Source organism: Sturnira hondurensis, unplaced genomic scaffold, assembly GCF_014824575.4.
Source record: "Sturnira hondurensis isolate 20B ecotype Veracruz unplaced genomic scaffold, ASM1482457v3 Scaffold0022977, whole genome shotgun sequence".
In the NCBI taxonomy this organism is placed as follows: domain Eukaryota; kingdom Metazoa; phylum Chordata; class Mammalia; order Chiroptera; family Phyllostomidae; genus Sturnira; species Sturnira hondurensis.
In genome coordinates this window covers 1,851,694-1,866,740 of record NW_028095608.1, presented here as the reverse complement: position 1 = coordinate 1,866,740, position 15,047 = coordinate 1,851,694, and the positions used below count along the sequence as shown (strand labels likewise).

General features: G+C 46.9%; 1 protein-coding gene across 2 annotated transcripts in view; it reads left to right on the top strand.

Moving 5' to 3' along the window:
• Positions 1 to 8,718: 8,718 nt before the first annotated feature.
• The window catches only part of ERO1B (endoplasmic reticulum oxidoreductase 1 beta), a 45,557-nt gene continuing 39,228 nt past the window's right edge, over positions 8,719 to 15,047 (top strand). Inside the window, exon 1 of one of the 2 annotated variants that reach the window (XM_037037312.1) lies at positions 8,719 to 9,002. In XM_037037312.1, the coding sequence (XP_036893207.1) occupies positions 8,904 to 9,002 (99 nt within the window). In that variant the 5' untranslated portion in view covers positions 8,719 to 8,903. The remainder of the gene's footprint in view (positions 9,003 to 15,047) is intronic. The other variant, XM_037037313.1, reaches the window with a different exon arrangement.

Genomic DNA, 15,047 nt, shown 5'->3' with positions numbered 1-15,047 from the left:
ATTGAAAGTCAGGATTGAAAAACTCATGGCCCTGGCTGATGTGGCTTAGTGGACTGAGTGCCAGTCTGTGAATGAAAGGGTCGCAGGTTCAATACCCAGTTAGGACCCAGGCCTGGGTTGCGGGGCAGGTGCCCAGTAGGGGGTGCGTGAGAGGCAAGCACACATTGATGTTTCTCTTTCTCCCTCTCCTCCCCTTCTCTAAAATTAAATAAACAAGCTCTTTATTTTAAAAAATCATAAAAGACCATGTGGCCCATTCATTCATCTGATGCTCAAACTCCCCTTTAACATTCCTGCTGAGGGCTGCCCACTCTGCTTACTTAGCTCCAGTCCCGGGGAGTGCCCGCTTCATTTCTCCATGGCATAGAAATTATCCAGCCAGGACCCACTAGTAGGTTTTCATTTAAAATTATTATAAGTTGCATGTCACTTTTCAGGACAGTTGAGAGATTTTTCAGTTGTTACACAAAAAATACAAATCAGAGCTATGCCTTTTGCATGGATGTAAAACGGGGACAAGCAGGTGCCATGCATACCCCGTGCAGCAGGTTGAGGTGCAGAGAACCCCAAGCTAACTGTGGTGTGAGGCGCACTCCCTTCACAGGTGAGGCCACAGAGGGAGGTGGGACGCTGGAGCTCCAGGGTGCACCCGAGGCAGCTCCCTGTGCTGTTCTCCTGCAGCCTTGACCGTCGCTGCGGCAGACGCTCACCTCTGGCCTGGCTCGGAGAGCCTGCAGTGCTGCGGTTTCAGAGCTAACCCTCCTGGGCCATAATTTTGGTCGGAAGATTAAGTAGATGATGTTTCACGTTCCATGAGGCAACTGGACATGACTACTCCTCATTTTTTTTCTCTTGAAAGCACATGATGCACACAGAGTGAAGAGAAACCACTTTAGTTGAACGAATCTGATGTTTGATTTTGTTTTCATCTGTGTGCTTAGAGTTAATTCCAGTTGATACGGACTTTTCCATTTGTAACATAGACCTCAGGGTGGAAGTTTGCTGAAAAATGATTTCAGATTCATGTCATGATAAGTGTGACAAATAAAAGATATCTATACTGATAGAAACATTGAGAAAATAAAAAATAATTTCAGTGGGAGGGAGGGATGAACAGGTGGAGTCCAGGACCTGTTAAGGACGGTGAAACCATTCTGTGTGACAGGGCCGTGGTGGACACTGTTATTATACATCTGTCAGAGTTCATAGACCGTACAGTGCCCCAAGTGACCTCTGATGTAAAGGATGGGCTTGGGATGATGATGATGTGTCAGTGTGGGTCCACTGACTGTAACAGCGTCCCACCCTGGTGGGGGTTGTTGGCCATGGGGGGGGGCTGGCATGTGCAGGGGGTAACTGGGAACTGTGTGTTCTGTTCACTTTTGCTGTGAACCTTAAACTTGTCTAAAAAATAGTCTATTAAAAACTGACTTCAGCCCTGGCTGGTGTGGCTCAGCTGGTTGGAGCATCATTCCATAGACCGAAAAACTGGGGGTTTGACTCCCCATCTGGGCAGGTACCTAGGCTGCAGGTTTAATCCTTGGTCGGGGCATGTGTGGGAGGCAACTGATCAAGGTTTCTCTCTCACACTGATGTTTCTCTCTCTCTTTCTTTCTCTTCCCTTTCCTCTTTCTCTAAAATCAAAAGACATATTTTAAAATGACTTCACAAAGCTTTCAGATATAAATGTAAGTTTTTAAAATAGATACAACTACTAATATCCAAAATGGCCTTTAGTTATTAACAAACTTGGGGCAATTTTTGGATAAATTAGTAAAATTTTACACATGGCAATTAAAAAACTACAATGAAGGCATTCATTGATAGATTGTTTTGTACATGAAATATCGCTCTAATTAGTTCAGGGGTGTCTGAAAAAAGCACCACAGACTAGAAGCTTCAGATTTTTTTTGTTTGTTTTTTAGAAAGAGGGAAAGGGAGGGAGAAAGAGAGGGAGAGAAACATCGATGTGTAAGAGAAACAATCTAGGCCTGTGTCCAGATGGGGAACTGAACCAGCGACCTTTCAGCTTGCAGGCTGGCACTCAATCCACTGAGCCACACAGCCAGGGCTAGAAGCTTCACATTTTAAGACATTTTAAAAAACAACCTGACAACTGGGGCGGGGGGGGGGGGGGGGGGATGTTCCTCTCAAGTAATTTAAAGTAATCTGAAATGACTGACTATTTCTTTGGGGTTTCCTGATCGATTTATAAACTGGTGGCCACTATGGACTGGTGGAAATATAATAGGTACTGTTTTCTAAGAGAGAGCAAGTTGATTTTATTGTGTAGCAGAACAGAAAGTGAATCCCTGGAATCGTGGAAGAAAGGGGAGGCACAAATGGCCTGCTTTCTTCTTGGGGAACTAGAAGAGTCCCAAGAATGTCATTTAATACAATGGCTGTCCTGCTCTGGGGGGACTGTGGACAGTGACAGACAAGGAGACATCAGCTAAGAGGCCCTATGGTGCCTGGCAGAGTGTGTGCTGGGCTGGTCTTTTTTCCAGAAAAGAACACAGGCTGTTTATGTAACATTCTAAATGCAAGACGGCCGTCCTGCTGGACGCCAGGGAGGAGACAAGTCCCAGAAGGGAACAAAGGAAAGAGTACAAAATGGAAGCCAGACAGTGTGCGATTCTCTTAGGGCCACATGGACTCCAAATCCCCGTCAAGATGGTGGCAAGTCAGAGGATGGGGCACCAGAGGCCGGCCCCGCTTGCTGGGACTGCACAGTTAACACCAGCCTCCTCCAAGGCAGGAGTGGGCAGGAGGGGATGGTGGGTGAGCAGGAGGGGATGGTAGCTGGGCAGGAAGTGTGAGCGTGACCCTCGGAGAAAGGGGCGCAGCACAAAGCCACTGATAGGGCACAGTTCACACACAGCCCGAACCCAGGAAAAAGCAACTAAATTTGGAGAAGCGAACTTCTTGAGGTCCCAGGGACAATGAGTAGAGACTGACCGGAGGGCAGAGGTCAGTGCCTCGCAGGAACACCCCAACCTCCACTTAGGACCTCCTATGGCCTTCCTGCCTTCCCCTGCCCGCAGTCACTGTGTCCATAACCTCGTGCGTCTCTGCGCCTTGTGACATGCGTTTTTCCCTCTTCCAAACATTCTGGGTGCTGCCCTCACTGATGCCGTCTGGAGGGGCATCAGTGACCACCCCACCCTCAGGCAGTTCGTCAGAACTTTGGGGTTATGAGAAGTCTTTTGTGTCATAGAAATTAGGGGGGAGGAAGAAATTGGCAGAATTATGATTCCAGTTTTCCTAATTGTTCAGATTTAATAGATTCCCCCATCATATATTGACTTACAGCATACCTCAATGTGTGTTATGCAAATGAAGCTTTTGTTGAAACTGCCTCCTTTAGAAATGGAAATAAATCTAAATTTAAGATTATCAGCTTTAATGCTGTTAAGTGAAAATGCTTGACAGTGTCACAGCTCAGTAAATGTTAAAGAAAAACACAAATACTTGAGGAAGATAACTAATAACAAGCCATAGGCCAGCCAAGTGCTTTTGCTTTAGTTACTTTTAATCCCTATTACTTGTGAAAGAAAAGGGGGAGAACTTCTCTCAGAATGATTCAGAAATCCTACCATCACACAAAAATTCCCCTTATGACTAAGTTACAGGTAGAAACCCACTTTTAAAAAAATTGCTGTGGCCAGTTGGTTGGCGCATGAGTGCTCCCTGCAAATACAGTTGTTCAAACACAACAGATTGTCAGGACTCAGCAGGTTCACTGATCGCAACTCGGCTTGAAAATTACCAGTGTTATTAAATTTCCACCCCATTACCTTGACTTTTATTTAGAAACGTTCATCAATGAGTTTCTCCTCCATTAGAAGTCACAGAGTTAACCAAACCATAAAATTACGGAAACACAATGATGCCTTGGAAATGTAAATACTTGGTTCAATTTTGTTACTTCACAAAGTCACTGAAGCATTCCAGTAATCTGCTTAAGACCCTGCTCAAGCCTTTGATTCAAAAACCATTAGTTGTAGACATTTCAAACTGTGCTTGACAAAAAGAAAACCCCAAACTCCTGAAGTAATGGGTTTCCAGTAACGGGTCTTAACCAGTCATTTGACGAGTGTGGTACACCCTGTCTTTTTGATGGTCCCCAAACCTCTCTTTCAGGAGCAGTAATCTCCTGCCTTTGTGAAAGTCTCGTCTTGCTGCCTTCTCCAAGGATGTTCCTGCTCCAGGCAGCTGCTTCCCAGCTGTCTGCAGCAGACACTCAGGGGTTGGTTTGCAGAGTGGTGTCTTCTCAGATAAACTGAGATCCTGAATAACAGTAACAAATGAACAGCAGTCAGTTGACAAATACTTGTTGACTGTTCATTGAACTAAATACCCACAAAAGAGAATTTGGTACGAGAAGACAGAGTCCTCTAAAACTTCATACTCTGGAGGCTGCATGGATGTCTATAATATATGCACACATACTCGTAACAGAGAGCAGACTGCTAGGGCTCCACGAAGGTCACAGGAAGGACCTCTGTCAGAGTCTAGACAAGTCACTCTGGGCAAGGGGACCAGGTAGTGAGGCCAGCCTCTGACAGAAGAGGCAGAGACAGTGTGGAGAGGAGGGTGGTGGGGGAACAAAGGGATAAGAGGGGTGAGGGGATCGTTCACATTGAGCAAAATGAAGTGAATCTGCGACAGATATAAACCTGTGTTTGTGTGCATGAGTTAGTGTGCCTGCATTGCAAATACCACTAAGACTGGTTAACTCATTAAATGCATAACATCAGAGTGACTTAAGCCCTTTCTGATGCTATTCATTTGAAGAGACAAAGCACACCGAGGTCGCCCACACTGATCCTGTTTGGCTCCACTAAGAATCATGGGAAACAGATAGTCCTGGCGGGCCCTAGTGGAATTTCCATCTATGCTAAGATTGTTTCTCCAGGTTAACCTTTTCCTGCAAACTGTCCCGTCCAAATCAATTCCAAGTTATCATTGCTTGTCTTTGGAGTGGGGTGGGGCAGATTGTACTGATAGACTTTATTGCTGGTGCTGACTCTTCTCAACTGAATAGATCTGGGGTTAAGTCATAAATTCTTCCATTTGAAAAATGTATGAAAGACAAATACCATATGATCTCACCATTAACAGGAATATAAACAAAACAAACAAGCAAGCATAATATGACCAATGACACTCAAATACGGAACAGGCTGACAGGGTCCAGAGGGGAGAGGGGAGAGAATCATAGGAGAAAAGGGGATGGACTCACATGAACAAGTATAAAGAACACATGGACAATAACTAAGGGTGGGGGGGCGGAAATGGGAGGGAGGCGGGAAGCATGGGGTGGGGGGCGGGCAGGGTTGGGAATATAAGACAGAAAGCTGTACTTGAACAAGAATTAAATTTAAAAATTATTAAAAAAGAAAAAAGAAAAAAAAGAAAAAATGTAGTCAATTTTTCTATACCTTAGTTCCAGATAGTTAAGTTTGCCTAACCCGGGTGGTGTCAGTAAGTTATAAATTATGTAAATTATAGTGGACATACTGTGGCTCTTTCTGACGTGTACCTTTTGGTATTCCATACTCAAGATGTCTGTGATGACTCAAGAAACCTGCGGCTACAGCCAAGGTGAGGAAAAAGAGGGAGCGGAGTGCCTGAGGTACAACACGACTTCCTGGAGGACACAGCTGCTGCTTCTCCCCGAGCAGCTCCCACCCGCCATCTACGGTGGAGGGCAGAGCGCTCACTGTCTGCCTACCTCTTGCTCACTCCATGCAGTCTTGCTCTCTCCCCACAAGCTAAGCTCTGGAAGGAATTCGAATTTTGAACAAATGTACAAAGGGCTAAAAGGGATTAGAATTGATCTGTCTAAGGGCAGTGCCTGAGAAAGACCCGGCTTAGAGTCCCCGAATGCTGTTCTGATGCGTTTGCCCTCCCCGAGGTATGAGCCGTGACATCTTCCTCGATACTGGAAGCCAGGGATCTTCACCCTTTTCACCTCCTGGCATACATCAACTAATTACTAAAATTCTGTGGCATACCAAAAATATTTGCCAATCTGACCCCCCAAAAAAGGTATAATTTTGAGTCATTCACACCAGATAGTTATCATTGTGTTGGCTGTTGTCTTTTTTTTTTTTTAAATTTGAGAGCCTAAGGGAAAAGAGGTTAGTGGCTCTGACTAAGCAGTCAGGTATTGCATGTTTTAAAAATTCTTGTGGCACACCCATTAAAAATCGCTGCTATAAGCTATTCCAGTTTTTTTTTTCAGTTGCTATTCTTTTAAAAAAGAATTTAGCTGGAGGTGATTTTTTGTGGCTTGCAACCAAAAAGGGGATTAAAGTATACACTTTCCTCTCTCCGTTACAACTGCCAGCTGCAGTGTTAGGGATGGAAAGGTTCAAACAGTGGGCTTGCAGGACGCAGAGATGACATCACTGGTGCCTCCTGGTGCTGCTTTCAGTGAGTGCAGCTGATTTTAGGGACAGTGAACGAAGAGGCCAGGGTGAGAGAACAAAGAAGGTGGCTGTCTGCTCCCTAAGGAACTACCCCTCACACCACTCATTGCAACATGAACACTAAAACAGATCCCCGCAGGCATCATTATGAATGAATCTGGCTACAGTGTATCTGCTGATAAACACTTGGAATTTCAAAATTCACCCCCCAAGAAAAAAACTAGTCCCCAAAAGATGAGTGTGTCTGGCTTCTAGGCTGAAAAATAAATGGGGGAGTGCGGGGAGGGGCGGGGGCGGGGCAGGGGCAGTATCCTTGTTGCTGTTATTTTCTGGGTTAGGCCACCAAGAAGCCAAAAACTCTTTGAGCCCTGCACTGGAGTTCTGTGCCTGCTGTCCCCTTTCTACCAACTGACCACTTGATAATAAAGCTAGAGGGGTTCTACCCACAGGCCATAGATTCTACACTTGAGTTCGGACGCATGAGAGGACCTGAGATTAAAGGCCCGTTAAAGGACCTAAGATTTTTATAAATAGAAAATTTATAATTCACTTTAGCCACAACAGAAAATACCTGGGACGTTTTAGAATATAACCTCAGAGAGTATGGGTAACCAATAACATGAAATGCAGCACAGAGACAAGAATCTTGGGAAAGGTCCACTAGATTTGACAAGAGAAACACTTTAGTAGCATGATAGGGACAGAGCACATTCATATGAGGGAAAGGGGACTGGGAGGCTAGAAAATAGAGGTTTGGCAAAGAAAAGAAGAGGAGAGGTAGAAAAGTAGTTAATCAAACAAAAATTCTTCTTGTTTTTAAGCTAGGCCCCTGCACTTGCGTTTATGCTCTGCTGTCGCTGTGTTGAAATTCTTTGTATTTTTGGAGCCAGGACCCTGCATTTTCATTTTTCACTGAGCCCCGTGAATTATGAAAGTGCTCTGAACAGAACCAAGCACTGTGTGTAGCTGACTGCTGCTTCTCCAAAGATGCCCACGCCGTAATCCCCAGAACTCGTGTGTCCTTTACTTCATGCGGCACAAACGACTTTGCACAGGGGACTAAATCAAGGATTTTGATGTGGGGAGATTATTCTGGATTTCTGTGGGGAGATTATTCTGGATTTCGCTATTCACATAGTGACCCTATGTGACCACAAGGGTCTTGGTAAGAGGCAGGCAGTGGAGTGAGGCTCAGAAAGAGGAGGCGGGGGGCAGTGGCAGCAGAGGGAGCAGGAGCTGACAGAGCGATGCTGGTCCTGAGCTAGGGGATGCAGGTGGCCTCCATAAGTAGGAAGAGTAGAGGAAATATATTGTCCTCTGAAGTGTCTAGAAGGAAGGCAGCCCCTGCTGATCCAGTGTGGACTTCTGACCTCCAGAAATGTAAGATAATACATTTGTTTTAAGCCTATAAATTTGTGTAATTTGTTACAGAAGTGATGGGTACCTAATACACACTAAAGTGCTGTATTTCTAGTTCTCTGGAGGTCAAGCCTATTAATAAAATTAATAGCACCTATCACTGATTGAACACTTCTGTTATGTCATCCTGGAACAACTTTTGAGAAGGGGATCATTGTATTCACATAAAGACAGGAAAACTGAGGCATCCAGATATTAAGTAACTTGTCTAGAATCACATGATAAGCTAGAATGTTTACAGGTGGGCGCTGAGCACTGTCTATATCACAAGTTTTTCTGTGCTTTTGTCCCTATTCCCACATTACGTTCTGAACACTGGGGTTCGTTTTCACTCTCTAACGTGCTTCCCGTTAGGAATGGGAGCGGGACAGGCAGAAACCTCTTGACCCCGGACAGCATCAAATGAAAGAGGGGCCGGAGCCGCGGGGTCTCACCAGGCCCCCGCATTGGATGAGGCCACTGGCCAGCGTCAGAGAAAACGCCTAGGGTTCAAAGTCGAAGATGCTAACGTACGTGAGTACTGGCCGAATCCGGGGTCGGGGTAGACGACACCGGAGACCAGGCCCTGTTTCCAGGACAACCTCATGGGGAAGGATGTCCCTCCTAAAATCCTGGCCTGTGCCCCTCGTGTTTTGGAGCTCACGTGGTCTTGCCTCATTGGCCACCGCGGAGGCCGAGCCCCAGGAGGCGGAGCAACCCCGCAGAGGCCCGTCCCGGTTCGTTCCTCCGCGATCCCGCCTTCTGCGCTCGGGGTGGGGAGGAGGGCGGGGAGGAGGGACCACAATTCCCACAAGGCCCCGCGCTCGGGGCGGGGGGCCGGGAGGAGGCGGGGCCTGGAGCGAGGCGGGGCCAGGCGAGGGGCGGGGCCCCCGGGGATGTGGTGCGGGCGCTGGGCTCTCCGCCTCACTGGCAGCTGCGGGGTTCGTGGACCTCTGACCCTGGACTCTCGCCGCCGGCGGCAGCAGCCCCCGTGGATCGTCGCTCGGTCCGCTCACGGTTCCCCAGCCCTTCGGGGCCCTGCCGGTTGCGGTGCAGGGAGCGGGCAGCATGAGCCGGGGGACCCGGCCGGCCGGCGCGGAGCGGGGGGCGGCCGCGGTGCGGCTGCTGGTCACCCTGAGCCTCCTCCGGGGCGTCGTCGAGGCCCAGGTGAGCCGGCGATGGTGGGGAGGCCGGGCGGCCTTTGGACAGCGGACGACCTGACAGGAGTCCAGGAAGCGCCGGCTAGTCGCCGCTGCGCGGGGCGGCGACACTCGGGGTGACGGCAGGGAAGGGGGAAGAAGATGCGGGCCGGGAGGTGTGCGTTCGGAGCTGATTTGTGGCACCGCTAGAGTGCGGCGAGAGAGGAGGGAGGGACGGGAGCGAAAACATCCGCGCTGAAACGCCCCCCTCGCCCTTGGAGAGTTGAGGGGACTGGGAGACAGAGGCCGGTGGCCTGCGGGAGCCCAGCGGACAGGGAGGAGACGGGACTTCCCGTCCCCTAGAACTAGAGCGTCTCTTAGCTGTCAACCCCCGCTAAGGACCGCCGTGTCACATCAACTTGTGCGGTCTGCCTGGCGATACCCAGGTGCACCCACGTGCGAGCCGGGGTCTGGGTCGGCCTGTGGTCTCAGCAGGGCGGCAGTGGCCCCAGAGCAGAGTTCGGGGCTTCCTTTGCGAAGCTTCCATTACACATGTTCCCAACAAGCTGGAAATCGGAGGGTAGGTGGCCAGATCTTTGTCCTTAAGAGGCATGTTTGCTTTGGGTTACACAGTCGAGTTTGGGTAGACTGCTGCCAGGTGCTGCTGTTTGCACCTGCGGCGAAGTGGCAGAACTGAGAGAGAAACAAGGTGGCTCAGGTGGCCCGATAACCAGGGGAGATGTGATTTCAAGCAATTAAATCTCATTGCTAAGAAAAATTCCAGGTAACTGAGTGTAACCGTGTAAATATGTTTTTCTGACTTTATTCAGACACTTTTTTTCATGGCCTTTGATGCTTTGCGCTAACTCCCAGAATGCCTGAATATTCCACTTGTGCCCATGTTTGAATACTTTTTAATGAATGATTTGATAAAAATAAAAGGGACACACTTTTGCTTTGGGGGAATATGTTAAAAATGCAGGTTCTCTGGCCCCACTGCCAGATATCCTGATTAAGTGGCTCCAGATGTGACCCCAGGAGTCAGCATTTTAAAACAAGCCTTGCGGGTAACTGTAGCACAGTTATCCTTCAAACTACCTGTCCAACCCACTTGGAAAATACTGAAACAGAGGTGGTGGAGATATGGATATACCTACCAGAATTATGAAAAGCAAACTTGGGCAAAATTACTTTCTAGTTACTAGTTGGATGTTTGTTTAGAATGGAATTTACATTCAGATATTTTTTAACATGAAATTTTCTCATTTTCTCTCTTTGGTTTCTCCACATACCACTAATTATGTACATTAAGGCTTCATAATTGCATCCAACCTTTCATTTTTATTGTATACAAGTAAACGTATAATTTTCATTTCATTCACCCAATGAAATTAAAGAGTTGTGCATATTCAAAGTGGCATTGTGCCAAACAATCTTCAAACATGAATGCGTTTGGTTTTTGTTTCTGGTGGTACTTTCTAATATACCGTTTGGTCATATTTTAGATAGTACGTTAATCTATACCAAGTTACAATATACATCCTCTCATTTTATTTGATACATCTCAGAAATGGGGCTCTTGAGGTGACTGAAGTTCAAGGAGCCCACATGACGAAACATCACACTTAGTAAGTCAGTGAACAAGGGGAAGCGGAGCCCCAGTGGGCCCTTTCTGATCTGCACTGCACATCCCAGTTTGCTTGCTGCTTTGGAATAGAAATAATGCGCAGGAAACCCAGGAAAATGAAAAAGGGGAACTGAGACCGTTCTTTTACTCTTCTTCCATATGCTAACTTGGAAGCAGAACAGTAAAGCATAAAGGGAAGAGTAGATTTAAAAAAATACTTTTCTTCACAAGAAATCACTGAGATGTATCTTTGCAATAAAAGTGTAAAATTATTTTCAAGCACACAAAATCATGGGGATTTGTATATCTCAACCCCGCTTTCTTATAAATGAAATGCAAATGTGTTTTGTGTGTGGCAAAGCCCTGGGAAGCAAAGACAGTGCAAACAGGGGATATAATAAGTTAGACTTCTTGTAAGGAAGTAGTTTCAGTTGGCTGTATTTTAAAATCTTTCTACATGCATTTCTGAGGTGGCATGAAATCCAGAAATACACAGAGCACCCCACCCCCACCCCTGCCCCGGAAGGAAAGTCATATATAACCTTGGGACTCAGCCACTGTTGTTCTAGTCCATTACCCTGGGGATTTTCCCCAGCCCCGAAGACCTCCAGCTTCTGCTTTAACAGCTGTGTGGGGTGGAATGGACAAGACCTAAGGCCATGTCTGTTCAGGGAGAGGAAACTAAAAGGAGACCTTCCCTTAAAACCTGGACTCCAAAGGGCTACATCCTCAACATATGGGTGACTGAGAAATGATTCCCACTGGGAGTAAGGGACCAGGAAGGAAAGTTGCCTGGGGAGGGAGGAAAAGCTCCTTGAGAATCTGTAACCAGGAACCACTTACACAGGTTTGCAGGCCAAATCCATGCCACCTGTGCTGGGAAAGGGTTCAGGTAGAAAATTTAATTTCTAGCAGGCCCAGGTTGGTATGCCCCCAGCTTACTGGTAAAAGCTTACTGGTAAAAGCAAATATCCATCCTCTCTGGAGGAGTTTATTTTCAACCAGGATCTGGAAGAGTTATTGGAGGTAAAGTGCTGGGAAGAATAGCAGCTGACAGTCAAAAATCACAAAACTCACAGGCACCACGAATGAGGTATTAGAAATATAGAATATACAAGTAGACCCATAATGACCTAGGCTCTGAAAATACAAGATATAATTTTAAATTGTTCATTGTGTGTAAATAAAAAGAGATTTGAAAGTCTGAAAAGGCAACGAGAGACCACATTAAAGAATGACCAAAGAGATGACAACAATGAAAGAGTTCTAGAAATGAAACGAAAGACTCAACGGGTGGATTAAATAGCCGCGTATATGTGGCAGAAGACAGGGTTATTGAACTAGACAGCATTTGCTGTTCGTTCCTTCTGCTTAGCCCTGCAGCACACCTTTCATTCTCAGTCTCCGTTTCAGATGTCACTCACAGAATTAGAGTAACGGAGTGACCCCCGTCTGTGCATCTGCGGTCTCTGTGCCCACCTGTTTCGACCTCTGTCGACTATTACTGTGGAGAACAGTTCATGCTCACAGGCCAGTCCCCCTTTCCCATTTCAGGGACCCGGCTCAAGCAAGCCTGCCCTTGTTCTCCTGGATCATCAATTTTTCCTTCTCTAATGAACAGTTGCCATTATAAGACGTGCTGTTCATTCTACTGTTTTAAAGTTCTCTCTTGACCCACCCATCTCTTCTGAACGTTGCATTCTTCTAGACCTTCTGTAGAAAAAACCCGAAGAGTTGCTTCCGTCTCTCCTGTCCTGGCCCTTTCTTCGGCCCATGCCAGGCAGACTGTTGTCCCTGCTGCTCCCCGGGGATGCCCTTGTCAGGACCGCACGAACAGTTAAACACAAGTTAAACACAAGTTAAAATGTGTATACATACATACATATATGTATATACACACGTGTGTGTTATAAAATTGATTTATATATATAAATGAGTATATATAAATATATATTATGTATGTGTGTGTATATATATATATACATATATACATATATATATATATATATAATTGACTTTCAGAATCTCCACATTAGGAGTCTCAGCTCTAGATCTGAATATCCAACTACCTTTCACTGTCTCCACTTGGATGATTACTAGATAGCTCATACTGGATGTATCAGAAACCAAATTCCTGATCTTTTCCCTCAAATTTGCTCCTCCCAGTCTTCCCACTAAACATGCTGTTGTTCTCAAACAAGGCAAGTGTGTTCTTGTTTCGAGGCCTGGATGCCTAACATAGTCTTCTCGTGTATTTTTGTGGCTCACTGGCTCACTTCGGTCTCTGTTAAAGTGTCACGTTATCACACTTGTCCACTTATGTGAATTGTTACCTTCCTTGATCATACAAAATAAAAGAGAAACCTTCCTTCCTTGCCTTGTACTTCATGTTCCTTTTACTGTCTGCTTACACAGACAGTAGTAGCTTCCTGTGTCACTCAGTGTGGTATAATCTGGTAACGTATTAGGTCCTTGTCACCTGTTCTGGCACAGAGATCCTAAAACCCTTTGAATTTCTTAGGAATAGGAGTGCCTTTTGTTATTCATAACAAGCCCCTTTTAATCAGTTAATGCTAATGCCCATGATTTAGGCGGGGTACTCCTGGGTAGCCTCAGGGTGGCACTGCCCTGGAGAGACTAAGGGATGAGAGGGTGGGAACTTTTAACCTCCAGGATGGGGCAGGCGTGCTGGAGATGGAGTTCTGTAAAAGCTCTTAAAAACACAAGTTAAAAAAATTATTTTTTATTCAGAAGAATGACATGAAGAGACTCGGGACAATATATATTTTTAAAGATTTTGTGTATTTACTTTTAGAGAGCGTGGAAGGGAGGGAGAGAGAGAGAGAAACATCAATGTGCGAGAGGTACATTGATTGACTGCCTCTTGCACGCCCCCAACTGGGGACCTGGCCTGCAACCCAGGTATGTGCCCTGACTGGGAATTGAACCAGCAGCCATTAGGTTTGCAGGATGGCTCTCAGTCTACCGAGCCACACCAGCCAGGGCAAAAACATGAGTTTTAAGGAGCTTCCAGGTTGGTAGTACAGAGACTTGGTGGGAGGGTGGCTCAGAGACAGGGAAGCGCTGCCTTGCACCTCCCAGTACCTTGCCCTGTGCATCTCTTCCATTTGGCTGTTCTAGACTTATATTCTTTACAATAAGCCAGAGAACATTAGTAAAGTGTTCTTCTCAGTTCTGTAGGCCACTCTAGCATATTATCAAACCTGAGAAGGGAGTCACGGGAAACTTGGGTTTACAGTCCTCAAGTGTGGGTGGCCTGAGGTTTGAGACCAGCCATTAAGTTAGAAGAACTGCGTGACTGAGCCCCTGGTCTGTGGGCTTTGCTCGAAATGCAGATAGTATGTATTGTTAGCAGCAGAACAGCACCAGGATGATACTGGTGGTACTGATGGTACTGATGGTACTGATCTTGGTTCAGCAACCTTGGTACTTGAGTTCCAGCTAAGAAAGAATTCAGAGCCAAGACTCAAGTACAAGTAAAAGCTTATTTAGAAAGTCACAGAGGTAGAAGAAGTGAGTTGTGGAAGAAGTGAGCCAGCTGGGCTGTATGGGCTCAGGAAACAAGTTCCAGAGGCAAAAGAATGGCCCTTGGAGCTTAGGAAAAAGAGAGGCAGAGACCGTGCCTGGGGGAAGGATGGGGGGTGGGGGGCTGGGGGAGGCACAGGCATGACAGCTGTGCTGGGTCCTCTGTCCTGAGTGTTTTTATCTGTCTTCTAAAAGTGGGGATTTTAGGGGAGGTCCCAGGGGAGGATCCCAGTAGCATATTCATCAGCTTTCCAGGTGTGTCCTTTCAGGGTCATGGTCTCTAGCGATTGGTTGGCACCAAGGCAGTCCATCCTGAGGTCAGCCATGGCATNAATGGCCCTTGGAGCTTAGGAAAAAGAGAGGCGGAGACCGTGCCTAGGGGAAGGACGGGGGGGCCGGGGGGGGGGGGAGGCACAGGCATGACAGCTGTGCTGGGTCCTCTGTCCTGAGTGTTTTTATCTGTTTTCTAAAAGTGGGGATTTTAGGGGAGGTCCCAGGGGAGGATCCCAGTAGCATATTCATCAGCTTTCCAGATGTGTCCTTTCAGGGTCATGGTCTCTAGCGATTGGTTGGCACCAAGGCAGTCCATCCTGAGGTCAGCCATGGCATCGTCCTGCCTGGATGTGCTGCCTTTCTGGGCCGGAGCTGAAGCACAGCTGAGACCTAACCGTCATCTCCAGTTGGACCAAAACTCTGACTCTGTGGTCAACAGACCCGAGGCTTTTGTTACTAAGATTATTTGATGCCGGTCAGAAGCTCATCATCTTGACAGCTTAGGGCTGAAGGAAGTGGTCGTGCAAGCGCTTGTGTGGGAGCGGAGTGAGCCTCTTCTCCGGCCCCTTTGTTCCTCCTTTAAGGTGGTCTACTGAATGACTAGGGGAGGAAAGGGCAGGGGAGGGT